Source organism: Salvia hispanica, chromosome 4 (genome assembly GCF_023119035.1).
Source record: "Salvia hispanica cultivar TCC Black 2014 chromosome 4, UniMelb_Shisp_WGS_1.0, whole genome shotgun sequence".
Classification (NCBI taxonomy): Eukaryota; Viridiplantae; Streptophyta; class Magnoliopsida; order Lamiales; family Lamiaceae; genus Salvia; species Salvia hispanica.
The window spans coordinates 42,549,503-42,572,348 of NC_062968.1; the positions used below are offsets into that span (position 1 = coordinate 42,549,503).

Genomic DNA, 22,846 nt, shown 5'->3' on the forward strand with positions numbered 1-22,846 from the left:
TAAATGGTAGGGGAAGTCTAGAACATAAAACAGATCATAGATTCTTATAAACAATGCAACTATCTCTGACCTAAAATCAAATTGCACTACATCCGCTACGAAAATAAAATCGAGATTCATAAATAAACAGACGACTTTACAATTAAACAAATTCTAGGGTTTGAAAAGGCACAAACTTACTCTTTCTGTGCCTCTGAACAAATGGAGATTTCGCCGCCTCCTCCTCTGAAAAGAAAACGCACAAATCATGAATAAAACAGATGATAAAAATTGGGGAGAAATGGGGATTTGGGTAATACCTGTGAGGCTGAGGGACATCTTAGTGACAATGGTGGCAGTGACTCCGAATCCGACTAGGAATGGCCAGCAGCGGTTCCATTCTCTCTTGAAGAACACCGGCGATCAAATTTCCTCATTTTCTCTCTCTCTAGAGATGAAATGCGACGGAGGTATGGTGATGAAATCGGCTTGCTTGGCTTCTGTGGGCTTGGCCCATTTTTGTATTTTATCCCAAAGTTTATAATGCATACAAATTAAAATATTGCATAGCGATTCGAACCTAAGGAATTTGGGTAAGCATCAATCCTTTACCACTATCATTGTCACTATGGCAATGTTTGATTTTTCAGATAAAATAATAAGAGTACAATATATAATTTAGAATTGAATTGTAAATTTATTTTAATTGAAAAGGCTTAGTTATGAAATTCATTTAAGATTGAGTTATAAGATTGAATCTCATGAATCAAACACACCGTAAATTTCTTCACAGTAAGTACATATTGGAGCTTTGAATTCCAAGTCATTATAATGTCAATTCACAATTGTAATCAAACCAAATAACATAGCATTTTTTAATATATTTATAGGGTGCTGTTAATTAATTTTGATTTTTTTCGTTTTAACCGAACCACTAAATTATTTATTCTTTGTCATTCTATTTTATAAATAAGTACTCATTCCGTTCCAAAGAAGATTACAGTAGGGGTGGAAAGAATTTTTTTTACCAATTTTGATGCGTGGGAGGGATGGAATACCATTAAGAATGTGCAATTTACCATTTATTGATGAAACATTTTTGTACGTATTCAGCAATTATTATCCCCTAATTCCACAATTTTGTTTCTTGGGTTATATTGAATGAACAGTGCTGGCTTTTCGAAGAATCAATTCAGTTACTCCTCTCTCTGCCTTCGCCGGCGGCGGGCAACGCCATTTCGTGGTATCATTCGTAAGAGCATCCACTATAGGTGGATGCTTTTTGGTGGACAACTTTTTTTTGTCCATAACCCCATTTTATTTGTCCACGGCCACAAAAAAAAGTGTTCGCAGCAATAACGGACACTTTTTGGTGGACAAATTTCACTTTATTTTATTTGTTGTTATTTTAATTCAATTACAATTAAAATTATCGGACTATAAATAATTAGAGAACGAGATAATAATAAAATTAAAAAGTTCGATGAGACCAAATATTCGTTGTATTCATAGATACCGGAAAACTAAACAACGAAGTTTTTAAAAAAAACATACAAAAACAAATAAAAACACTGACCACAATCTACTTTCGGTAGCGGAGTCGGAATCCTACTGCCTCATCTTAAATCGCTTACTCACTCCGGCGTAAAAGCACTGGGACCAGTCAGACCCAGATCCTCTACTGGTCACTACACATTGGCTCGTAGTATATCGCACTTGGTGATCGGAATTGGGTGGCCGACTCGTAGAAAGCAGCAGATTATCTTGCAGTTGTTTCATCAATTGCACATTCAGGTTCCTTTGTTCGAGACCACGCGGATGGTTGGGCGAGTCCATAGTGGGTCGATAATCTCCAAATGCCGAACGACCCAAATTCCTCTGATGAGAAGATTGACCCCGATATTAGCTTTGTTGTCACGGCGAGGATGTCGGTGACCACGACTGGAATGGAGGGGGACTGGGACTCGATCCCCACAGCTGAGATGGCTGGGAAGAAGGATAGTATCCGTATCCCGATTCTTCCGTGCCGGGTGAATCTTCGTCTCTCCCGTGCATTTGGTAAAATCTAGGGTTGTGAAATTGGGGGTGGAGTGAAAATGGGCGTGGAGTGGAAAATAAATTGGTGGAGTATTTAAATAAGCCAAAAAAATGAATTAAAATTCGAATTTAAAAAAAAAAAAAAAAAACAAAAACAAAAATCCGGCGACCGCCGTGGCGGTGCTGCCGCGCAATAGATAGGCGCGGCGGCCGCCGCGATTCTCTCTCATGCGGCCCGTCCTCGCCGCAAAGCCGGCGATGCCCCTTCCGCCCCAAGAGTTTCGTCCGCCCACGGGGAGGACGCCTTCCCTCCTATAGATCGCCGCGGCTAAGCCGCCTCCGGGGCGGCCGGCGCGCCGGCCCTATAGTGGTTGCTCTAAGATCTCATCCTACGCCTTCCATTAATGTCCCTATATGTGATTGGTGAGTTCCGAACAGAAAAAGGGCATTTTAGGTAAAACGTGTTTTAGTCAAAGGAATGGCAGTTGAGTGGTTGAGTGATACACGATAGATTGAGATTGATAATGCGTTTGAGCCTGATTGATAATGCGTTTGAATGGAGAAGGCGAGAGAGTTTCTGGAGAAATACACCACCGGCGAAGCAGCCGATGAGGTGTCGCGGCTCCGCTTGCCTCCCCACCGACCCCTCGCCGAGTCCAGCTTCTACGAGTGCTTCGGCGGCAGAGGCGTCCGCCTCCACGTGCTCCGCCCGGATTTAATCTCATCCTCTTTCAGAGTGCCTCCCCGTCTCCTCGTAAGCTTGAATCTCCATTTTCATGTTTCCTGGAAATCGGAATTGGAATTGAATGTCAACAACAACTCGCAGGGTGGAGATGGCAACCTAACTATGGGTGCGATCAGCACTCTAGTTGATCTTTTAGGAGCTGCGGTGGCGTACCAGGGTGATGATTCCTGGAATCTATCAGCTGACATTTCAATCTCCTTTATCTCGCCTGCCAAACTGGATGTAATTGCTTCTCTCAATTTCAATTTCCCCTATGAAATTGGTCGCATTAATTCATTGAGGAGGAGAAGCATTGTTTGCTGTGATAATCGCTCATGTTAATTACTTTTCTCAGATAGATGTGATTTCATTTTCCCCTATGAAATTGGTCGCATTAATTCATTCAGGAGGAGAAGCATTGTTTGCTGTGATAATCACTCATGTTAGTTGCTTGTCTCGGATGGATGTGATTTTCATTTTCCCCTATGAAATTGGTTGCATTGATTGATTGTTACCTTTAATTATAACCGCGCTTCTGGCCTGCCTGCAATATCTTGTGTTTGGAATGGTAGTGGTGGTGCTTGGTTGCTACAAAAACTCATCAAATCCAACATTGTGTCATTTGAGAGTGGAGTTTCTATATGTGTAGAGGATATTAATTCAACTTGTAGTGAAATCATTATCCAAGTTATGGCTTTGCTAACACGTACCTTTCTGATTGAAAGCTACTAAGTTTTTAGATTCCACAAGTTGAGTAGGAGATAATGGATCCACTTTTTAGTTTCTACATCCAAAATACGGAATTATCCTCAGCGAATAATGGTAGAATTAAGGGAAGAAAAAATCCCCAATACACCTTTTCTCCTTGCCTACCCCTCATCATGTTTGGCCTTCCGGAACTGTAGTTTCGTAAGCTTTATAAGAACCACATTCAAAGCTTTGTATCAACTGTCCAGTGTCCAAGGATGCAAGAAGATGATGGGTTGCAAAATTGTCATAACTGCTTGCAAATTTAAAGTGCATATGTGCCAAGAGAAGTAGGGCTAGGTAGACAATTTTCATATTTGACCGAGTTAGGTTGAAGATAGATCAGAGGAAATATATATGGATTAAAAGTTGGAAATTAGTTTGATTGTATAATCAAATGAGAAGGTAAGGTTGATCTATTTAATAAATATCTTTAGCATTGCATGGCAAGTGAACTTCTAGCTTTAAATTTGTCTGTCCTTGCTTTGCCAGATTGGCGAATTCAAGTTGGTAGAAGAGTCATTCTTCTTATCTATCAATAATCAAAGGTATAGAAAGGGAATAATGCTAGTTGAAAAGTAGAAACAAGACCTGTTGAAAACCAGAAATAGGTTTGGAGGTTGGGAGGTTTATTTATTTGCATGGGTAGTGAATAGGGTCCTTCAAATGAAATCACAACCTTACAGTTTGCTAACCACTGTTATACATATCTAGAAGATGTTTGCTCAAAGATCATTAGATAGGTTTTAGACAGGTTTTAGCATGTAAGGATAGTTGTTGCAGAGATGGACTGTAAGAGATTTGCGATAATGTAAAAATTTAAAGGAGGTGATGGCATTGTAGCAGTGGAATTTTGGGTCGAACAAAGTTTGGTGGGTGCAGGAACAGGAAATATGAGGTTTGGGGTAGGTTGGTGCAATGTGTTTGATTTGCTGCTCAGTGTTTCACTTCTAGTATTTTGCCATGACATGTGTTCTTGAGTTTGCTTCAGATATCAGAGTAGCTGCTTTTACTGAGCATCCTACTAATATATTGATAGTTCTTACTTCTTATTCGTCTTCCTTGGCAGGATGAACTGGAGATTTTGGCAAGGTGTTTAGGACGACGAGGTGGCTACTCGGGAACGCACGTGCTCATACGAAACAAAATAACTGGAGCAGTTGTTGCTGAAGGCCGACATTCATTATTTGATGCTCGCAGCAATTTGTGAAGACGCTCTTGCATTCACATGCTTGCTCTTATATAGTTATATACTCAAACTTTCCAAATTTACATAATGCTATAATAAATGGAATTTTAAGGGGTGTTCAGTTTGCAAGATTGTATCTCGATATTAAATATGTAGTGTTTTTGGTTAATGAGATTCAATCCAACGACTCAATCCTAGATGGATAATCATAGGATAATTAGTCACAGTTAATCACCTTCAATTAAAATAATTTATAACTCAATCCTAGATTATATCTTAGATAATATTATTTTATTTAGAAATTTGAATACCACCTAAATGTATAAGTTGCATATTCTACTACGTAGGGGTGAGAAAAAAACCGAAACCCGAATATCCGAACCGATCCAAACCGAAAATTTGAAATTCGGTTTGGTTTTTTCGGTTTTTCGGTTCGGTTCGGTTTGGTTCGGATGAAAAAAAAAACCGAAAAACCGAAAAACCGAATTATATTTAATATATTAATTATATATATATATATATATATATATATATATTACCTATAAAATACTTAAAACTCAAACCCTAGAATAATTTCTTCCGCCTCCATTCTGCTTTACTCTCTAAACCTAAAACTCTCCATCTTCTGTCTCCCAAGTCTAAATCGACGGCTATCTCCTCCAGATTCCAAATCGTCGCCTCCAGCCCGTCGTCTCCGCCCTACAGCCGTGTTCCAGTCCGTCGCCTCCGGTCAACAGCCGTCCTCCAGTTTGCCTCCTCCCGTCTCCACATCGTCGCCTCTCCAGCCCACCATCCGTCACCTCCGCGGCTCCGCCTTTCAGCCATCCACATCGCCTCCGGGAAGGTACAAATTCAGACTTATGTTTAGGAATTAATTAAAGTGTAATATGTCCAGATTTATAAGTTTTCGATGTTGGCTATGTGTTATTTTTACTTTGATTCTTGAAATTGTGTGTTGTAATTTTAACATGTTGAAATTGAGTTTAATTTTCTCCAATTTACTGAAATTCATATGCACATATGGTTAAATTGAGAATTTTTCCTCTACTATTATTTGCATTTTCTATAATTTATAATTTATTATTATAATCTTCTTAATGTTTGTTCTTGCAGATGTTGAATAAAAGGGAGTACTTGAAGTTTGAGCAAGAAGAAGTTATGTGAAGTCTTTAGATTCTTGAAAAACACGGTGAAATCTCCATTAGTTAATAATGTTGTTGCCTACATATTTATATATTTATGAAACTTTATTTTTGTTGATAGTTGTAGCCTAAATATTTGTTTTTTGTTGTTTGAGATGTTAATCTTGCTATGGTTCTGTGAATATTTGTTTTTAATTTCGGTTTTTCGATTTTTTGAAATTTTATAGAATTTCGGTTTTTATCGGTGTAATTCGGTTTTATGGTTTTTCGGTTTTTTGAAATTTTATAGAATTTCGGTTTTTCGGTTTAATTCGGTTTTTATAGTTCGGTTTTCGGTTTTTCGATTTTTGGTTTTTTGGTTTTTCGGTTTGGTTCGGTTTTGATTTTCAAGAAAATTCGGTTTTTCGGGTTCGGTTCGGTTTGGGCAAAAAACCGAACCGAAACCCGAATGCACACCCCTACTACTACGCATCAACCAATTTCTGGACTCACCTTACAGAGTGGACGTTTAGATCAGGTGATTATCGATGTACATTCCGAACTACTCCCTCCGTCCCATTTAAGATGACACGTTTTCCTTTTTAGTTTGTCCCAACTAAGATGACACATTTCCTTTTTTGGTAACTTTTTCTTCCAATTAATACACTCAATCATTTTTTTTCACTCCTATTAAAATATCCATCTTTCTTTATCTCTCTCCAATTAAACACTTTAACCAAAAACTCCTAAAATCCCGTGCCAGCTAAACAATGTGTCATCTTAGCCGGGACGGAGGGAGTAATTTATTTGATGGATTTAACATGTTTGAGCTTCTTGGGTGATGTGATTTTGTAAATATTCAATCTAATAATATAAATCCTACCTATGTAAATATCTTTCCATAATAATGGATGGGTATGCGTATACCAGCATTTGCTGTGACAAACGAAAAACATCTTTGCTTAATTAAATGGTTAGGGATTCGATCTTTATCTTTCGATCGGTGGATACTATTGATCTAACTAAAAAATATGGGGGTGCGTTAAAATGACAACACCTCTTAAAGAAACATCATACCACCATTCCTAGCCAATCATTTGTATACATGGACAAATAATCGGCTACCATGTGACAATCATAAAAAATGTTCAAGGGTAAATTTTCTCGGCCATCAAATAAATTAGAACTACGAAACTTCATCTACAGAGTTTCGTCCCTTTGTCCTTCAAGATGCATTTTGAAAATAAATTAGAACTACAAAGTTTCTCATCAGTCAATTTTTCCACCCTTAGGTGACACTTACATTGCAGAATCAAAGTCCATTATAATTAAATTGTAAATCATGTTCATATTTCCAATTATAATTTTACAATACCCAATTAAAATATACTCCACCCGTTCCATAGTAATAGGGGCGTTTTTCCATTTTCGTCTGTTCCATAGTAATAGAGTCATTTCCCTTTTTAGTAAAAGTCAACACATTTTTTCACACCCACTACCTTTTTCTCTCTTCATCCCTCTACCTTTTTCATTTTTCCACTTTATTCTCTCTTTACTTAACTCACCTAACACAATTTTTCTTAATCTCCGTGCCGAAAAGTTTTGCCTCCATTACTATGGAACGGAGGGAGTAGTAAATTTTATTATTTTTTAATAATTAATAGATTTATTATAATGGATAATATATAACACAAAATTAGAGAAGGAACTTTTACAGAAATATTGTCTCCGTCCTCCATTAATTGACATCATTTAATTTGACACGAGTTTTAAAAAATATTGTAGAAAGTGGGTGGAAAAATTAGTGGATATAATAAATAGTGAGTGAAATGAGTTAGTGGAATGTAAGATTCATTATCAAAATTAGTAAAAAGAAAGGGTGTCAATTAATTAGGACGATAAAAAAAAGGAAATTGGTGTCAATTATGGGGACGGAGGAGAGGAAATAGAATATGATTAATTTTGTGGATAATGAAAAATAAAATAAAACAAAACTATTGAATGTGTACGAGTGGATGGAGATACTAAATAATTAAAATAATATTCCATTTGTTCTATTAGTGTTGAAGCATTTTGGGCACAAAGATTAAAAAATAAATATTTAATTTATTTAATAGGTTAAGTGAAGTGACTAGAAGAGAGTAAAATAAAAAGGAAAATAAAGTAAGAGAGATAAGAATTGTATATTTTAAAGAAGAAAATGATTCAACTCTAATGAAACGGCCTAAATATGAATTTGTTCCAAGCCTAATGGAACCAAGGAGCACCTTTTTAGTTGTCCCACGAACCGTCACATTTTTTTGAAAAAGTTTTATCGTGTTTAATATACTCCCTCCGTCTCATTAAAGATGACTCACTTTCCTTTTTTATTTGTCTCAATCAAGATGACTCAGTACTAAAAATGGAAACACATTTATCTCTACTCTATTCCATCTCTCTTACTTTACTCTCTTCACTTAACACACAAAATAAAGCTACTTAAAATCCCGTGCTGCCCAAGGAAGGGGTCATCTTCCTTGGAACAGAGGGAGTATAAAAAATATATTTTCTCACTATCTAAAATCTTATATCATCATCGAGACGTGACATTTTGTTTGGAACAGATTGAATAGTACTTCATTTGTCCACCATTTAAAGAACCATTTTATCATTTTGGGCTGTCCACGGTTTGTAGAACCATTTATTTTATTCCACTCACTTTCTCCCTTTACTTTTCTTCACAAAATCAAATATTCCCTCCGTCCCACTTTAGGAGTCCCGGTTGAGTTCGGCACAGGTTTTAAGAAATATAAAGGAAAGTTGGTGAAAATAGATAGTGGAATGTGGGTCCTATATTTATATATTAGTTTTATAATAAAATGTGAGTGGAAAAAGGTGAGTGGAATGTGGCGCCTATTACCAATTATGGAATATTCCAACCGGGACTCCTAAAGTGGGACGGAGGGAGTAACTTCTTAAAATCCGTGCCGAGTCAAAAGGGATATCTAAATGGAGAAAATATTCAATAGTCAAGGTATCTTCTTTAAATACTAGGTGGAGAGAGTACTTAAATGTTAGAATAATTGAATGAACATGTTATATAAAGCTCTCTATGGTGATTAACCAAAAACAATGGAGAGGGAGCACAAACTGTAAGGCGGAAGCCCAAATGTCTAACAATCCCCCACTTGGGCAACACATGACATCAATTGAATGTGTACAAACCGAATAAGCGCTCAAATATGCTATCACATGGTGTATTCCTATACAATCTTATTATCAACCATATCGACATAGGACTAAAGAGGCAGTCACCATATTTTTTCATGATTAAACCCATCGGTAATCACATGCAAAACAACATGTTTTGAGCATTAACAAAATGAACTACTCCCACTAAACGGTAGTGTAGTATGGAAAATTCATGCAAGGTGATCAAACATGCCTATTTCCAACTAGTCCTCCCAAATCCTTAGTGAGATCAAACCAAAACCAAAACTAAATAACACAAATAATGAAAAAAAAACATAACAATTTATTTATGCAGAAAATAACATGAGTTTTATAACATGTTTAAACACAATATAGAGCATTAACAAAATGAACTACTCCCACTAAACGGTAGTGTCCTCAAATGACAAGACACTCGTATGGCTTACATGCCTATGAAAGACCTTAAGTGCTAGTCCCTAAGTGAGCGGATCTACAATCATCAAATCCGTTCCTATATGCTCTATAGAAATTTGTCCACTCTGAACCCTTTCTTTTACAACTAGAAACTTTATCTCAATATGTTTTGACTTAGCAGAGCGCCTATTGTTATACTTATGGGAGTACTGCACTGCAGAGTTATTGTCAATACAACTTAGTGGTCTTTCAACTCCTTGAATAGTACGTAGCTCAGAGACAAAATTTCGCAGCAATAACCCATGACAAGATACTGAATAACAAGCTAAGAATTTTGTTCCCATGGTGGAAAGTGCCACAAGTGTTTGCTTAGCACTTTTCCATGAAATGACTCCTTCAGCCAGCAGAAATACATAACTCGAGGTGGATCTCCTACTATCTTGACATCCAGCAAAATCAGAATCAGAATACCCAATGATCTCCAAATGATTTGATTTTCTAAATGTGAGCATGTAATTTTTGTTCTCTGTAAATATCTCATAACCCGTTTTGCTGCTTTCCAATGATCCATTCTGGGACTACTAAGATACCTTCCCAACATGTTAACAATAAAAGCCAAGTCAGGTCTAGTACATACTTTGACATACATTAGATTAGAGTTCCAATAGCCAAAGCATATGGAATCTTTTGCATCTCATTCATCTCAAGACTTGTTCTAGGGCATTGAGCTAGACTAAACATGTCTCCTTTAGCCTCGGGGTGTCTATAGGCTTGCAACTGTGCATCTCAAACATTTAGCACTTTTTCAATGTATCCTTTTTATGGCAATCTTAGAATATCAATAGAGCGATCACGATGAATCTCGATTCCTAATACAAAATTCTTGGTATCATGCAACATTTCTTTATCATTTGTGGCAATCAATATGCCACCCATATATAGTACCAAGAAGATGCTTCTGCTCCCACTGAACATGTGATCTACACAATCATCAACAACAAACCTTTTCGAAACCGAACGAGAGAACCGCTTCATGAAATTTGTGGTACCATTGACGAGAGGCCTGCTTGAGCCCATAGATGGATTTCTTAAGGCTGCAAACCATTTTCTTTGGGCCTCCGACAACAAAACCTTCTGGTTGCTCCATATAAATCGTTTCATCAAGTTCACCATTGAGAAACACTATCTTAACATCCATTTGATGTAGCTTACGATTAAATTATACTACCAATGTCATGATTTTTCTAAATGAGTCTTTCAAAGAAACCGGAGAGAAAGTCTCTTTGTATTCAATGTCTTCCTTCTGAGTGAAGCCTTTAGCTACAAGACATGCCTTAAATTTATCCACATTACCCTTTGAATCCCTTTTGGTCTTAAAAATCTATTTGCAATCAATGAGTTTCACACCTTCAGGTAATGGGTCAATATCCTAAACGTCATTAAATATCATTGACTTATATTCCTCATCTAAGTCTTGAGTCCACTTCTTAAATTGAGCATCTTTCATTGCTTGATCAACAGACATGGTCATTATTTTTCAAACTAATATTAAGTAAGAAAAAATACATAATCATCCGGAATGGAATTTCTCCTTTCTCTAGTGGACCTCCTTATTGGCATTGGTTCTTGAGGTTGTTGGGGTTGAACTTGAATAACCAATGATGTTGGTCCTGAATGATCATCAACTTGGATTTGTGTATTTATAACATCATTTTTTTTAGGATCATCAACTTATTGGCATTTTTTTTAGGTTCTTGAGGTTGTTGGGGTTGAACTTTCAGGAATATAAATTTGGGCATTGTCGAAAGCAGCAGCAGCAGCAACAATCATTGTAGACGCCTTCTCAAAAGTGATGTCCCTTATTGCATTCTTCCCCCCAAACTCAACATTCTCAAAGAACACAACATTTCCAATCTCAAAAATTGTTCTTGTGGTGGGATCATAAAATTTGTAATCCGTTGACTTTTCTAGATAACCAATGAAGTTGCTGCTTACTGTTTTGGAGTCCAATTTCTTTTCATTTAGCTTGTAACGCCTAGCTTCAGCTGAACATCCCCAAATGTAAGTGTGACTTAGACTAGGATTTCACCCAGTCCAAAGCTCATAAGGTGTTTCAGTAGTTGTTTTAGTTGGTACCTGATGCACTTTTTATTAGCACTAAAAATACCTGCAAGTATACATGGTAGATCTAGTATAGCTAAAGGTCAGTACCGGGATATCGAACATGGGGAATATAATTGCAACTGGCTATCATGTACTAAGCGTCAAATACTATCTAGTGAAACATAGATTTGAGTTTGAAATATATAAAACTAGAGATAAAGTAAAACAATAAAAGCAAAGAAGATAGAATTAGGCAAATAGAGGAATTTCAAGGATAATGATTTCACTAACTCTTTAGTTATTCTAATTAGTTCTACGTTCATCCGACTCAAGTTTTACCACGATTTCTCCCTATCATGCATTAATACTCATATCACAATTATTGTATGAACATATAAGATAAACCAATCAAAGCTATCACCAATCAAAGATTGACAATAATCAAGGTAACGGCCAATTAGTTTAACAAAAGTTCAAGAAAAATCAAGTGGAACGAGTTCTGAACATTAAACATTAAAAGAACAACATAAAAATCAATTACTATCAAACCTCAAAATTCTATTGTTTAGCAACCCGTAGACAGATGAACTAAAACAATAATTAAAGTACGAGACATGAAATAAACAAACAAAATCCAAGGATGAATCTTGAAGTCTCCATGATCCTCTTGCCTTGCTTCAATCTCCAAGAAAGGTGATGGAAGGATGGTTGGAGGAATTAGGGTTGGAGAATGGAGGGGGGAGCCATGAAGGCTCCCCTTTTGGGAGCTATGAATTAGTTGAATTCTATGAATGAGGTTATGGGGTATATATAGGCATGAGAAGGATTTAAATTTGGTAATAAGTTTCCTCCAAGCATTAGGAAAGATGTAATTTTCGTTCCCTATAGTAGAAGGAAAAGATTTGGCTTCACAAGGTAATATCTTCTTTCCTTTGGTAGAACGGCCATAACTCTCTCCACAGAACTCCGATTGAGGTGACCTTGGTACTAACTTGAAGCTCTTTTCATGGCTAAGAGAATGGTGTGTATAACGCCCTGATCGGACTTCAAGATCTCCGGCAAATTGAGTTTGAAGACAGCTATCGCGCGCCACGTTTTCCCAGCGGTCGTTGGCAAGGGTGTAGCGACCGCTGGAGAGAGTCAGAGCCCTATGGAGTCTTTACAGCGACCGCTGCACTTGTTCCAGCGGCCCGCTGGGTGTCCTTCGGCTCCTGCTTCCGGAAATTCACCTTTTTATGTCCTTTTCCTGCTCTATTTTGCATATTTCTCTCAAAACACGTCAAAATACCAAAATGGATAAAATATGTAAATAATGGACATGTAATGTAACTTCGACACTCAAAACGGACCAAATAATGGCCTTAAAATCGTGCAAAATCCGAGCATATCAACTCCCCCAAACTTATATTTTTGTTTGTTCTCGAACAAAACAATAAAGACACAAGAATAGACGCACGGAAGCACAAGGACTAGACGTCATAATTGCCTCAAAAAATGAAAGAATAGATTAAGCATGAATTAACGCAATCAAATCAAGCAAGGCTTATTAGTGCACTTTCATTACTAACATGTGGAACACCTTGAATTCACGCACTCACATGTGGCAAACTTCCAAAGATGGGAAGTGTTCTTTCTCTCACTCTCAAAGTGTACATAGGTTAAGTGTATAAGCAATCAAATCATGCATCATGCAAAGTTTACCATAGGCTTGCTCAAAATCTAATCCCTCTCTACTAGATGTGATTAAGCATCAAAAGTCCGAAAGGTCTTTCTTTTTTGTTGTAATATAGGCTCTTTGGTAGGTGAGAAATATTTGGTTGAAAAGTGACTAAACCCAAACATAGCAAAAGTGATCAATTTCTACCACATCAAACTTAACACCTTACCAACAATTCAAATCTCAGTAAACTCTAGACTTTGTCTATATTTCTTCTCACTTCCCAAATTCCTTTGATTTTTCTTTTCTTTTCACAACCTTTGACAACCCTTTTTTTTTCTTTTTCATACACATCCTTTCTAGATCAAGCACATATTTTGACTTTTTTCTTTTTTTTCAACTTGTACTTTTTCAACATTTTAAGCACACTACTTTTTACAACTTTCTCCTTATCTCTCCAATTCCTTTACAAAATGTATAGAAACTATACTAACCCCAAGAAATTGTCCCCATTTATTTGGCTTCCAAAGAAAAGGTTTAAAGGATCAAAATTGGCTCCGAAGGGAAAAATTTTGAGAGGGTCGAAAATTTTGGATATAAAAGTAGGCTAGAAAAGATGGCCTAGCATCTTCCCTTGTCAACTTAAACACTATGTAAACTTAGGAAAGACTAGGAGCAAGTTCTAGAAACATATACATGAATGCATATAAATCACACAAAAGAAAAAATTTTAGCTCAAATCAAGATCAAAACGTCAAGCCATACTTAAACATGGATGGAATGTAATATCATTGGCAACTCGGTCTAAAGTGTGCCCCTAAGCATACGTATTTCTAAGTTCTTCATGTTAAGTTCATAACATATTTTCACAATAAATTCATCTCCGGGTTTTATTCCAAAACAAAAACAAAACAAAAACCCTAAACTCACGTTCCACCACGTCATCCCCCCAAACTTATTTACAACAAAGTGTAAAATAAGTTTATAGAGTCGGTAGGGACGTGAGTAAACTAGATAACAATAAAGATACCTTGAAATTTTCTCGTGGGGTCCGGACGGGGCTAAAATTAGAAAGAAATTGAAAAATCGCGCTAGAACTGTAGTTGGGCAGTGGTCGCTGGGCGTCCCACAACGGTTGCTGCGGACGAGTCAGATCCTTCCAGTGCGTGGCCAACGGATCGCTGCGAGCTCAGCAGCGGTCGCTGGAGAGAGTCCAAAACCTGCAAAATTTCAATCAAACATAAAAACGCAACACAAATCAAAAACAACTTTAAAAATTTAAGGAAAATTTGTTGGGTTGCCTCCAAACAAGCGCTTGTTTTTCGTCTTTAGCTTGACGTTCTTTGAAGCTCATGAGTTATCCCCTATCATGGGAATTCCTTTGGGATCCCTTTGTACCTACAAATTCACAATGTGAGCATAGAATGGAGAAAATTGTAGTAGGATACAACACATAGTATTTGGCAATCCCCCAAACTTGAACCATATCAAGGTGTAAACATAATCACATGCAAGACCAAGTAACCCATCTTGATTCAAAAATCATCCCCCATCAAGACTTCTGTCCCCCACTAATTTGCAAGAATTTTCAACAATAGACCAAGGACATAAAAAACAATATAAGCTCAAAAACACACACGTCATGCAAGATAAAATAGTATCTCAATGCTATGAACATGAACTATGCGTATCAACGATCAAATCAACGGGGTATTCAAATTTCTTCCACGACAAGAAGCTAATTCAAGCACACCCAACAATGATCAATTCCAATAATTCAACTCACAAATTCACCAACAAATTAGCAAAAGTATATCATCCCCCATCAAACTCCAATTCAAACTACCAAAATATATACCAACAACAAAGTCATCCAATGAAAGAATTCAAGATCAAAGCTCAGAAATTACAGGAAGAACGTACCTTGCGTTGGTTAACATTTGAGCACAAGAACAATTTGGTAGAATCTAAAGAATTTAATTGAGTGATGTGAATTAGGAGTGTGGGTGTGTGAATAATGTGGAGAAAAAGAATTTAAAGAGAGGGGCGAAGTGGAAGCTAGGGTTAGAAAAAATAAGAATTAAAGAAGGAAAAGAGGAAACATACCTTAAGTAAAATATCGTGTCTGACTCGCCACAGCAGTCGCTGGCTACAGTCTAGCGGACCGCTATGGATGTTCTGCCCACACTGTCCTTCTCTCGGCGGGCCGCTGAGTTCAATGCAGCGGATCACTGACCCTGCTCCAATAATAATAAATTTTTTTAAAAGGGAAAAATGAAAAAAAAAAAAATTTAAAGCAAAATGAAAATAAATAAAAATGTTTTTTGTTTTTTTTTTCAAAAACGAAAATAAAAATTAAAACCTAAAAAATTAAAGTAATATTGGAACACCTTCTGTCACGCCCGGATTTTCTAAGGATAGAAAACACGGTGAATCGCGATCAGAGGAGGGTTAAAGAAGCGGGGAAGAAAGGGGGAAACAACAAAACTCGGCCAAAGCTTAATATAATATAAATAGCTCGAATAAAATCAGAGTATCATTTCAATAATCAACAACTCCAAATGAAACTATCTTGACAATACACGAACTCAAAAGAAACAACATTTAGCGGAAGCATTTCGAGAGTAGAATAATGCCATGTATGAAGACACAACATATTCCGAACATTTGATAAACATCTTCTTCACTTTTATGCTCATCACCCACCACGCTCGTCACCGCTCAACCTGCACATATTTTTAAAACAAATGCAGGCTTGAGTACTTGATGCACTCAGTGGACTCATGCCGAAAACATTTTTTTAAAATTATTTATCATGCCATTAACGAGTGACCTCGGGGTTTTAACTTTGAAAGGGCCCGAGTCACTAAAACATTTCACCAACATCATCATCACCGTCAACCTCAACATCATCAACATCACCATACCATATCTGAACTACATGACAAGGAATGTGGCCACATTCCAAATCACTAGACCGGCCAACTAAAAGAGATACCGCACGATCTACTGGGTGTACACCAACCTGAGTAGGGACTCACTCCCTAGTCAGACCCGAATTTGATTAACCATACATGGCAAAAGCCACTTCAGATTGGTCCCACATCAACACAAAAATATGGCATGACAAACATATTTTGCACCATTTAAAAATAAACATACTTGGGACATAGTCCTTATTTAAAAAGAAAGTCCACCTCAAATACTTAACTCCTCAACTCGTCTTTCCATTCCGTTCTCAAACAGCTTACAAAAATTCACCCTTTTTATGAAAGAACATATCATGCAAAAATTAGACTTTAGAGAACACAACATTCAATTAAACCAAAGCACGAATCCTATGTGATATTAAATCTTACCCTTCGACATTACTTAGAAAATTCTGAAATCCTCGTCTGTTAGGACTCTTTAATCCAATCCTTGAAGCTCCTAGCTACTGGCCCAAATTCAATACACCATCACCTTTATTTCTTTGGCGCAATCTTCCATTCAAATAATTTGGCCCGAACCAAATTAAGTCCAATTCATCTCCTTTATTAAAATAGTAAGCCCAAAATTTAAATTAATTCATTAAGCCCAAAATATTAAATCAACAAGGCCCAAATCCTTAATCTTCCTCACCTTACGTGAAGTTCTAGAATGGAGTTGAAATCCTCTTCTCAAATCAAAACACACGCGGTCATCCCTCTGCTCTTTCTTCTACAGCTCTCCGACGTGCCATCATCATCCTTTCAGTGTTCGTCGCCCACACACAGACCATCGCGTCACCTGCTGTCGTCGCTGTTCGCTCTCTCTCCGTGACATTTCGCCGCTGCTGCCGTCTCCTATTTCTCTCTCAATTTGTTCCCAATTCCAGAAAGCACTCGTCGCCTGCATTCTCCTATCCCAAAGAAACTTCTTCTCTTTCTCCCCTTCTCTTTTCTCGGCGACACCGAGCTGTCGCCAAATTCGCGACGCTGCGGTTTGCTGCTGCTACTCGCCCTCTAAGTCCGACGTCGCCGTCGCTGAACCACTGCACGGCTGCTGTCCTTCGCGCAGCTATTGCCCCTGTTCCAAAACTCGCTCTCTCTGCCCTCCGATCTGTTCTCCGTTGTCACCGTCGGCGAGTTCAAGGGCTCAAGCCTCCGCCTATCTTCTTCTCTCATCACCTCTGCGATTCACCGCAGCTGCGACTCTCCATCATCGCTGCTGCCTGCTGGATACACGTTCTGCCCGCAGCCTTATTCTCAAAACCATCAGCCCCTCAGCGTATCTCTCTAAATCTTTCACCAACAAGCACCCTCATATTTCTCTCTCAAACTCTCGTTGTCTTCTTTCTCTCTCAAAATCGATCGCTCTGCCTTCCTCTCTCTTCGATTTTGATTCCAAAATCAAAATCAGTGAACTCCGATTCTACTCCTAATATCAATCTTCTTCTTCTCAATCCATATAGAACCCCTTATACTCTCCTTTTCTTCCCGCAGCGATGTCATGCCGTCTCCGACAAGTTGTCGTCCCTCTCTCTTCTCCTTCGCTGGTTTTCTCCGGCAAAACACAGCACCGCAGCCTGCTGCTGCTCTTGATTCCGAAACTCGTTGCAGATCGTGCCGCCGTGCAGCCGTGGTCGCTGCTTTCACTGTGCAGCGCTGCTGCTGTCACCTCGATCCAGCCACCGCCGCTACCTCCATCTATTTGAGTCTCTTTGTGTATTGAAGCATCTGCCTCTTTACATATTCTAGAGTTTTCCCCTCACGATTTCTTGAAACTGAACGAATGGTAGAGAAAGATCGTGTGATATAAAGATGAAACTCTAATTGTTCTTGTTCCTATTTTTCAGGTGGTGCTGCCAAAAATTTCGTAAAAGAAAAGGAGTGGCTGATTTTGTGCAATCCCCGTTTGATTCTCATGGAAGTAATTTGGACTTCTCCAAAAGTGGGCTCAAGTTAAAGAATTGGTCTAGAAAAGAATTGTCATAGGCCCAAAATTTTAAAATTATTCTCTCGATAAAAAAAATAAAGGCAAACAAATTTTTAAATGCGCAAACGACGTCTTTCGATGACAAATAAAAATGCATAAAAAATCGGGGTGTTACAATCTACCCATCTTAACAAAAATTTCGTCCCGAAATTTACTTACATCCTTCGAATATAATATCTCTCCATCATCTTGTCTTCCAATTCTTTAATTCCTTTCTTGTATTCATGGTGTATAAATTTATTTCTCAACTTTTGCACTTTATATTGTAGGATAACCTCGATTTTTCTTCGTTACACAAATATGGGTGTAGGCTCCATCACTCCTAGCCGCAAGACTTCTTTTCCTTTCTCTTGCGCTAGTTCTTATACATGTAAATTTGAATTTATGTTTCAATAATGAAAGTGGTGGTGCTTCACGAGATTCTTCTCTCGTCTGTCTCTCCCACTTGTTAGTTCTACTTCACACCTTGGACAAATCTCTATTGTTGACGACATTTGTTTGTTATACCGTAACCTATGAGGGTGCCCAAAATTTTCTCTACAACATCCTCGCATAACAAGGTTCGTAAACACTTCATCTCTTATTCGTTATTCGCGTATCGATCAATCAATCGCTTATATAGATATCTCGTGGTACAACAATGTTATTTGATATATATTATGTTCCTTCACATTTCTCTTTCTTGAGGCCCGTTATCTGTGTATATCGCATAACGTTCGATCCCTAAGCAACTCACTACAAGAGGTATGTAGATGTGGTATATTTAATGTCTCTTTTGTTGGTTATGTCGACTATAGAAACTTATTCCTCGTGTGTTTCCGAAAAGCTCAACTTCATCCTTTCACTAGAGTCTAGTGCCAAGAACTCAAAAATTGATCAAACAGTCTTACTTGGATAGAAACTTATTTCAACTTGAAGAATCACTACTGAAAATGTCTTTAATCGGAAAGGCTCCAAAATTAATCAAGGAAACAAGAACAGCGTTTCTAGCTCGACTCTTTCAAATCTCTTCACCAACTTGCAACAATTGGTTTGAAAACAAGGCAAGGACTAAATTCAATTGAACTTAACACGTTCATTCCGAGAATTAAAAGGTTTAAAAGGTATCAAATAAAACTCATAGATCTTAAGAATTTACTTCAGATGAGAGCTCGAAAGGACATGAGATAGACCATGATAATAACATGAAACTGAATTAAATCTCAAGTTCCATAGGAGGCTGCCAAACAAGATAGTTCAATTGTCCGATCAATTATACGAAAATTTTCGACATCAATGAATGATGGTTCAAACATGTCAAGGCCTGAAATATTCAATTGCATGGGGATTTTAAAAAAACAGGCATTGGTGTGAAGCAACATTGATTTTGGTTCAACAACATCACAATGCAGAATGATGAAGTTACATCAATAGGTTCACGGGTTAAAGGCAACTCAAAGTGAAAGAACTTTTTGGAAAAATCAACTAGATCAAACCCGTTAAGGAAAAAGAGGACATGATAGCCTTAACTTGGTGTTGCAGAAAGAAAAATCTCTGAGCATGTAACAATATATGTAGTGGAACTGAGTTAAAAGAATTTCACTTCACCAAGAAAGAACTTGCCACATGGAGTACATGATTATGAAATAAAGAAAAGTGAACAACAGTTCAAGAAGAGAATATTCCACCATTTCAGAAAGCATGTCTGGGATACATGATCATAATGAAGGTAACCGTACAAATGCAGTTATATGACAGGAGCTCACGAAATCAAAATCTTGCTCAAATGAATGATGAGTCAAAAGACTACAACCCCTCAAGGTGTCTGGAAATATGAGGGAAAAACCTGATATCCGAAAACTGGAAGTGAGTTACTAATTTCATAGGAAGAAGAAACAATGCTGGAAGCTCACAATATCAAAATAAACTCATATTTTAGTCGGTTTAATTGGTATGTTGAGGTGCTTAATGTTGAGTTTCGATGCTTGAATTGTCTATTTCCAGCCAATTAACCTATCTTTTGGAGTTTCATGTGTTTGTTGAGTGTTCTAGGATAAGTAGATAAAAAAGAGGCAAAAATCCGGCCAATTGTGCATAGGAGGCAGCAGGGCCTTCAAAGGCTACACCCGGCCGGGTGAGTTTTACTATTATAAATTCTACCCGGCCGGGTAGGACTTGAGGATCAGAAAGGAGCCGGAAAACGACACTCGACCGGGTGAATTTACAGCACAAATATTCCACCCGGCCGGGTATCCTGAAGACAGCGTGACGAGTTCAGAAAGGGGTCTGAAATTGTCACCCGGCCGGGTGGATTTACAGTTCATAAATTCTACCCGGCCGGGTACGTCAGTTTGACGCGTCTGAAAGCTGAAAACGCGATTTTTGAAGTGGAAAAACGAGAAGAAAAGGCTAGGGTTGGATGTGAGGAGATTCATTCTACCTTACCGCCTCCAACACCTACACACACCTCCAAGAACACTTCTAGAGAGAGAATTGAAGATTGAAGACTCCAAATCGGAAGATTGAAAACTTCATTCCATAGATTCGTTCCACAGGAGTTCTTAGTATCTATCTTTCATGTTTTTGTTCGGATTCTTTGTGTTAAACTTAGTTTTCTCCATGAACATGAGTAGCTAAACATTTCTTGTAGATTCTTGGTGATGATGCATTAATTTCATAGTTTTTATCCAATTGATTTTGTTCTTACCTTGCTCTTGTAGTTATTTGATTATTCTTAGGTTTATTCCTTTCAATTGCTTGATCACCACTTGATTGCGTAGGATTAATTAGATTAATCGGGAGATGAAATAATTAATCTGGAAATAAGAATAATTCACACCTTAATGCAATAAAACTCGGGAGAGTTGAGGTTTTGAGTAAGGTCATTGACCTAATCGAGCTTAGGGGTTTTAGGATTAGAAGGGGACTTCAATCCTAGCACCTAATCTGCAGGTTTCTCACCTCGGGAGGGGGTTTAATCTATAATTGTGGTCGGCTTAGTAATTCTAGAGACACCAAAAGGTAAGGCAATTTGATTGGACAAGAGCTTGAAATTGTGCATCGGATCCTTGAATTCTACATTTTTCTCCATATTATCTTTTCACTCCGTGTTTATTTGCTTTTACTTGTTTATTTGCTTAGTATATGCTTTTATTAGTGTTAGAAAAAAACCAAACTTTTCTTGATTCTCTAGATAGTAGTCAACATTTGTTCGTGGTAGTTAAGTTGATACAAATTTGTCTCTGTGTGATACGATACTCTTGCTTGTTAATTGCTACACTAGCCTCGTACACTTGCGGGTATCACTTGTGTTAAAATAAGTCGAGTCAATCATTCTGAGGCCGAACATGGTAATATCGTTCTAAGAAACCATGGATTCCAAGTTGATATTCATCACGTCATTACAACCAAATAATTGTAGTCAGTCGAAAGTCATATCTTCATAATATTCTTGCATGTTATAACAATCATTCTCTTAAAACATTTTAATCGTACCCTCGTCATGCTATACCGGTCGTTTAGTGGCATCGCCACTTTTGACCAAAAATATTTGGATTAATCTTATTAGATCGCAGGTATAATCTCTCTCCAGTGTAGGAATACATCATTTAGTATCTCTTTGTCTCTAACACTTTCTTGTTTGGAACTTCTCTTCTATTTCCACCCAGTGGCGGATCTAGGTGGGGTCGAGTGGGGTCAGCCGACCCCACCGTCGGCTCCGGTGAATCGCCTAGAAACGCCTTCAATCAACCGCCAACCCCACAGTCTCTTCATCTCCGCCCCGTCGTCAATATCAGTTCTGGCGGCTTAGAGAAGAAGGGTTATGTTGATTGGGCCTTCTTTATTACAAATTAGTTAAAGCCCAATTCATTTTACCTTGTATTTTAATATAAGTTCCAATATTAAATTAATTCTTCATAATATTGAATACGAAAACTTTAGCATAAGTTTCATCTTTAATATGATATTTTTACTTTTTCTATAAGAAATTTTTTATCATTTTATTTTTTCAACTTTGTTGTACGAGTACTTATCAATAAGTATATTCTTTTCTCTAATCCGTAAATTCATTTTTATCATATTTTAAATAAACATAGTAATTAATATACTGTTTATTGATTTCATTACTTTGCTTATCTTAATGAGACTATTTATTAAAGTGCTACAGTATATTATAAGGATTCTTAGTTGAATATATTTTGACTTTTGTGTATATTATAAGGATTCTTAGTTGAATATATTTTGACTTTTGGTGATTTCATTAAATATATCCAAACTATCATATAAACTATCATATGATAAATTTAATAATAATATTATATTTAGTTGTTTTCAGATTTTGAATGCTCATTGAACCCAATTATCATGTACATAACATAGTGCTATTTAAATTTTAATAATTTTTTATTTAAAATAATTATTTAAATATATATTTCCTAATGTTCCAAATAGTTGAGATATTTTTCGTTTTAGAATGTTCTACTATAATAAAGTAATTTTTTCTTAATATTCACGTCGAAAGAATATGACTATACTATAGCAGAACAAAGATATAAGTTATCTCATTTATTTCGACCCCAGGATTATCAGTTTCTGGATCCGCCATTGTTTCCACCTCTTCTCTTCTTGAACTCTTTATCGCACGTAACATCTTTTCGCATTCTCCTTGTTCTTATCGTTGAGGAAACAATTGTAAATTTGTAATTATCCAATTAAGTTTGACTTAGGAGGAAACAATTGTAAAATAC

At 37.2% G+C, this 22,846-nt stretch overlaps 1 protein-coding gene and 1 pseudogene across 1 annotated transcript; one reads left to right on the top strand and one right to left on the bottom strand.

The window, feature by feature from the left end:
• LOC125217862 lies at positions 1-497 on the bottom strand (annotated as a pseudogene).
• A 2,042-nt stretch (positions 498-2,539) lies between these two features.
• On the top strand, positions 2,540-4,855 carry LOC125219615. The gene is made up of 3 exons (XM_048121636.1): positions 2,540-2,770; positions 2,843-2,983; positions 4,557-4,855. Exons 1-3 carry the CDS (start codon positions 2,573-2,575, stop codon positions 4,695-4,697), a joined length of 480 nt encoding a protein of 159 aa, XP_047977593.1. The 5' UTR covers positions 2,540-2,572; the 3' UTR covers positions 4,698-4,855.
• Positions 4,856-22,846: the final 17,991 nt, after the last annotated feature.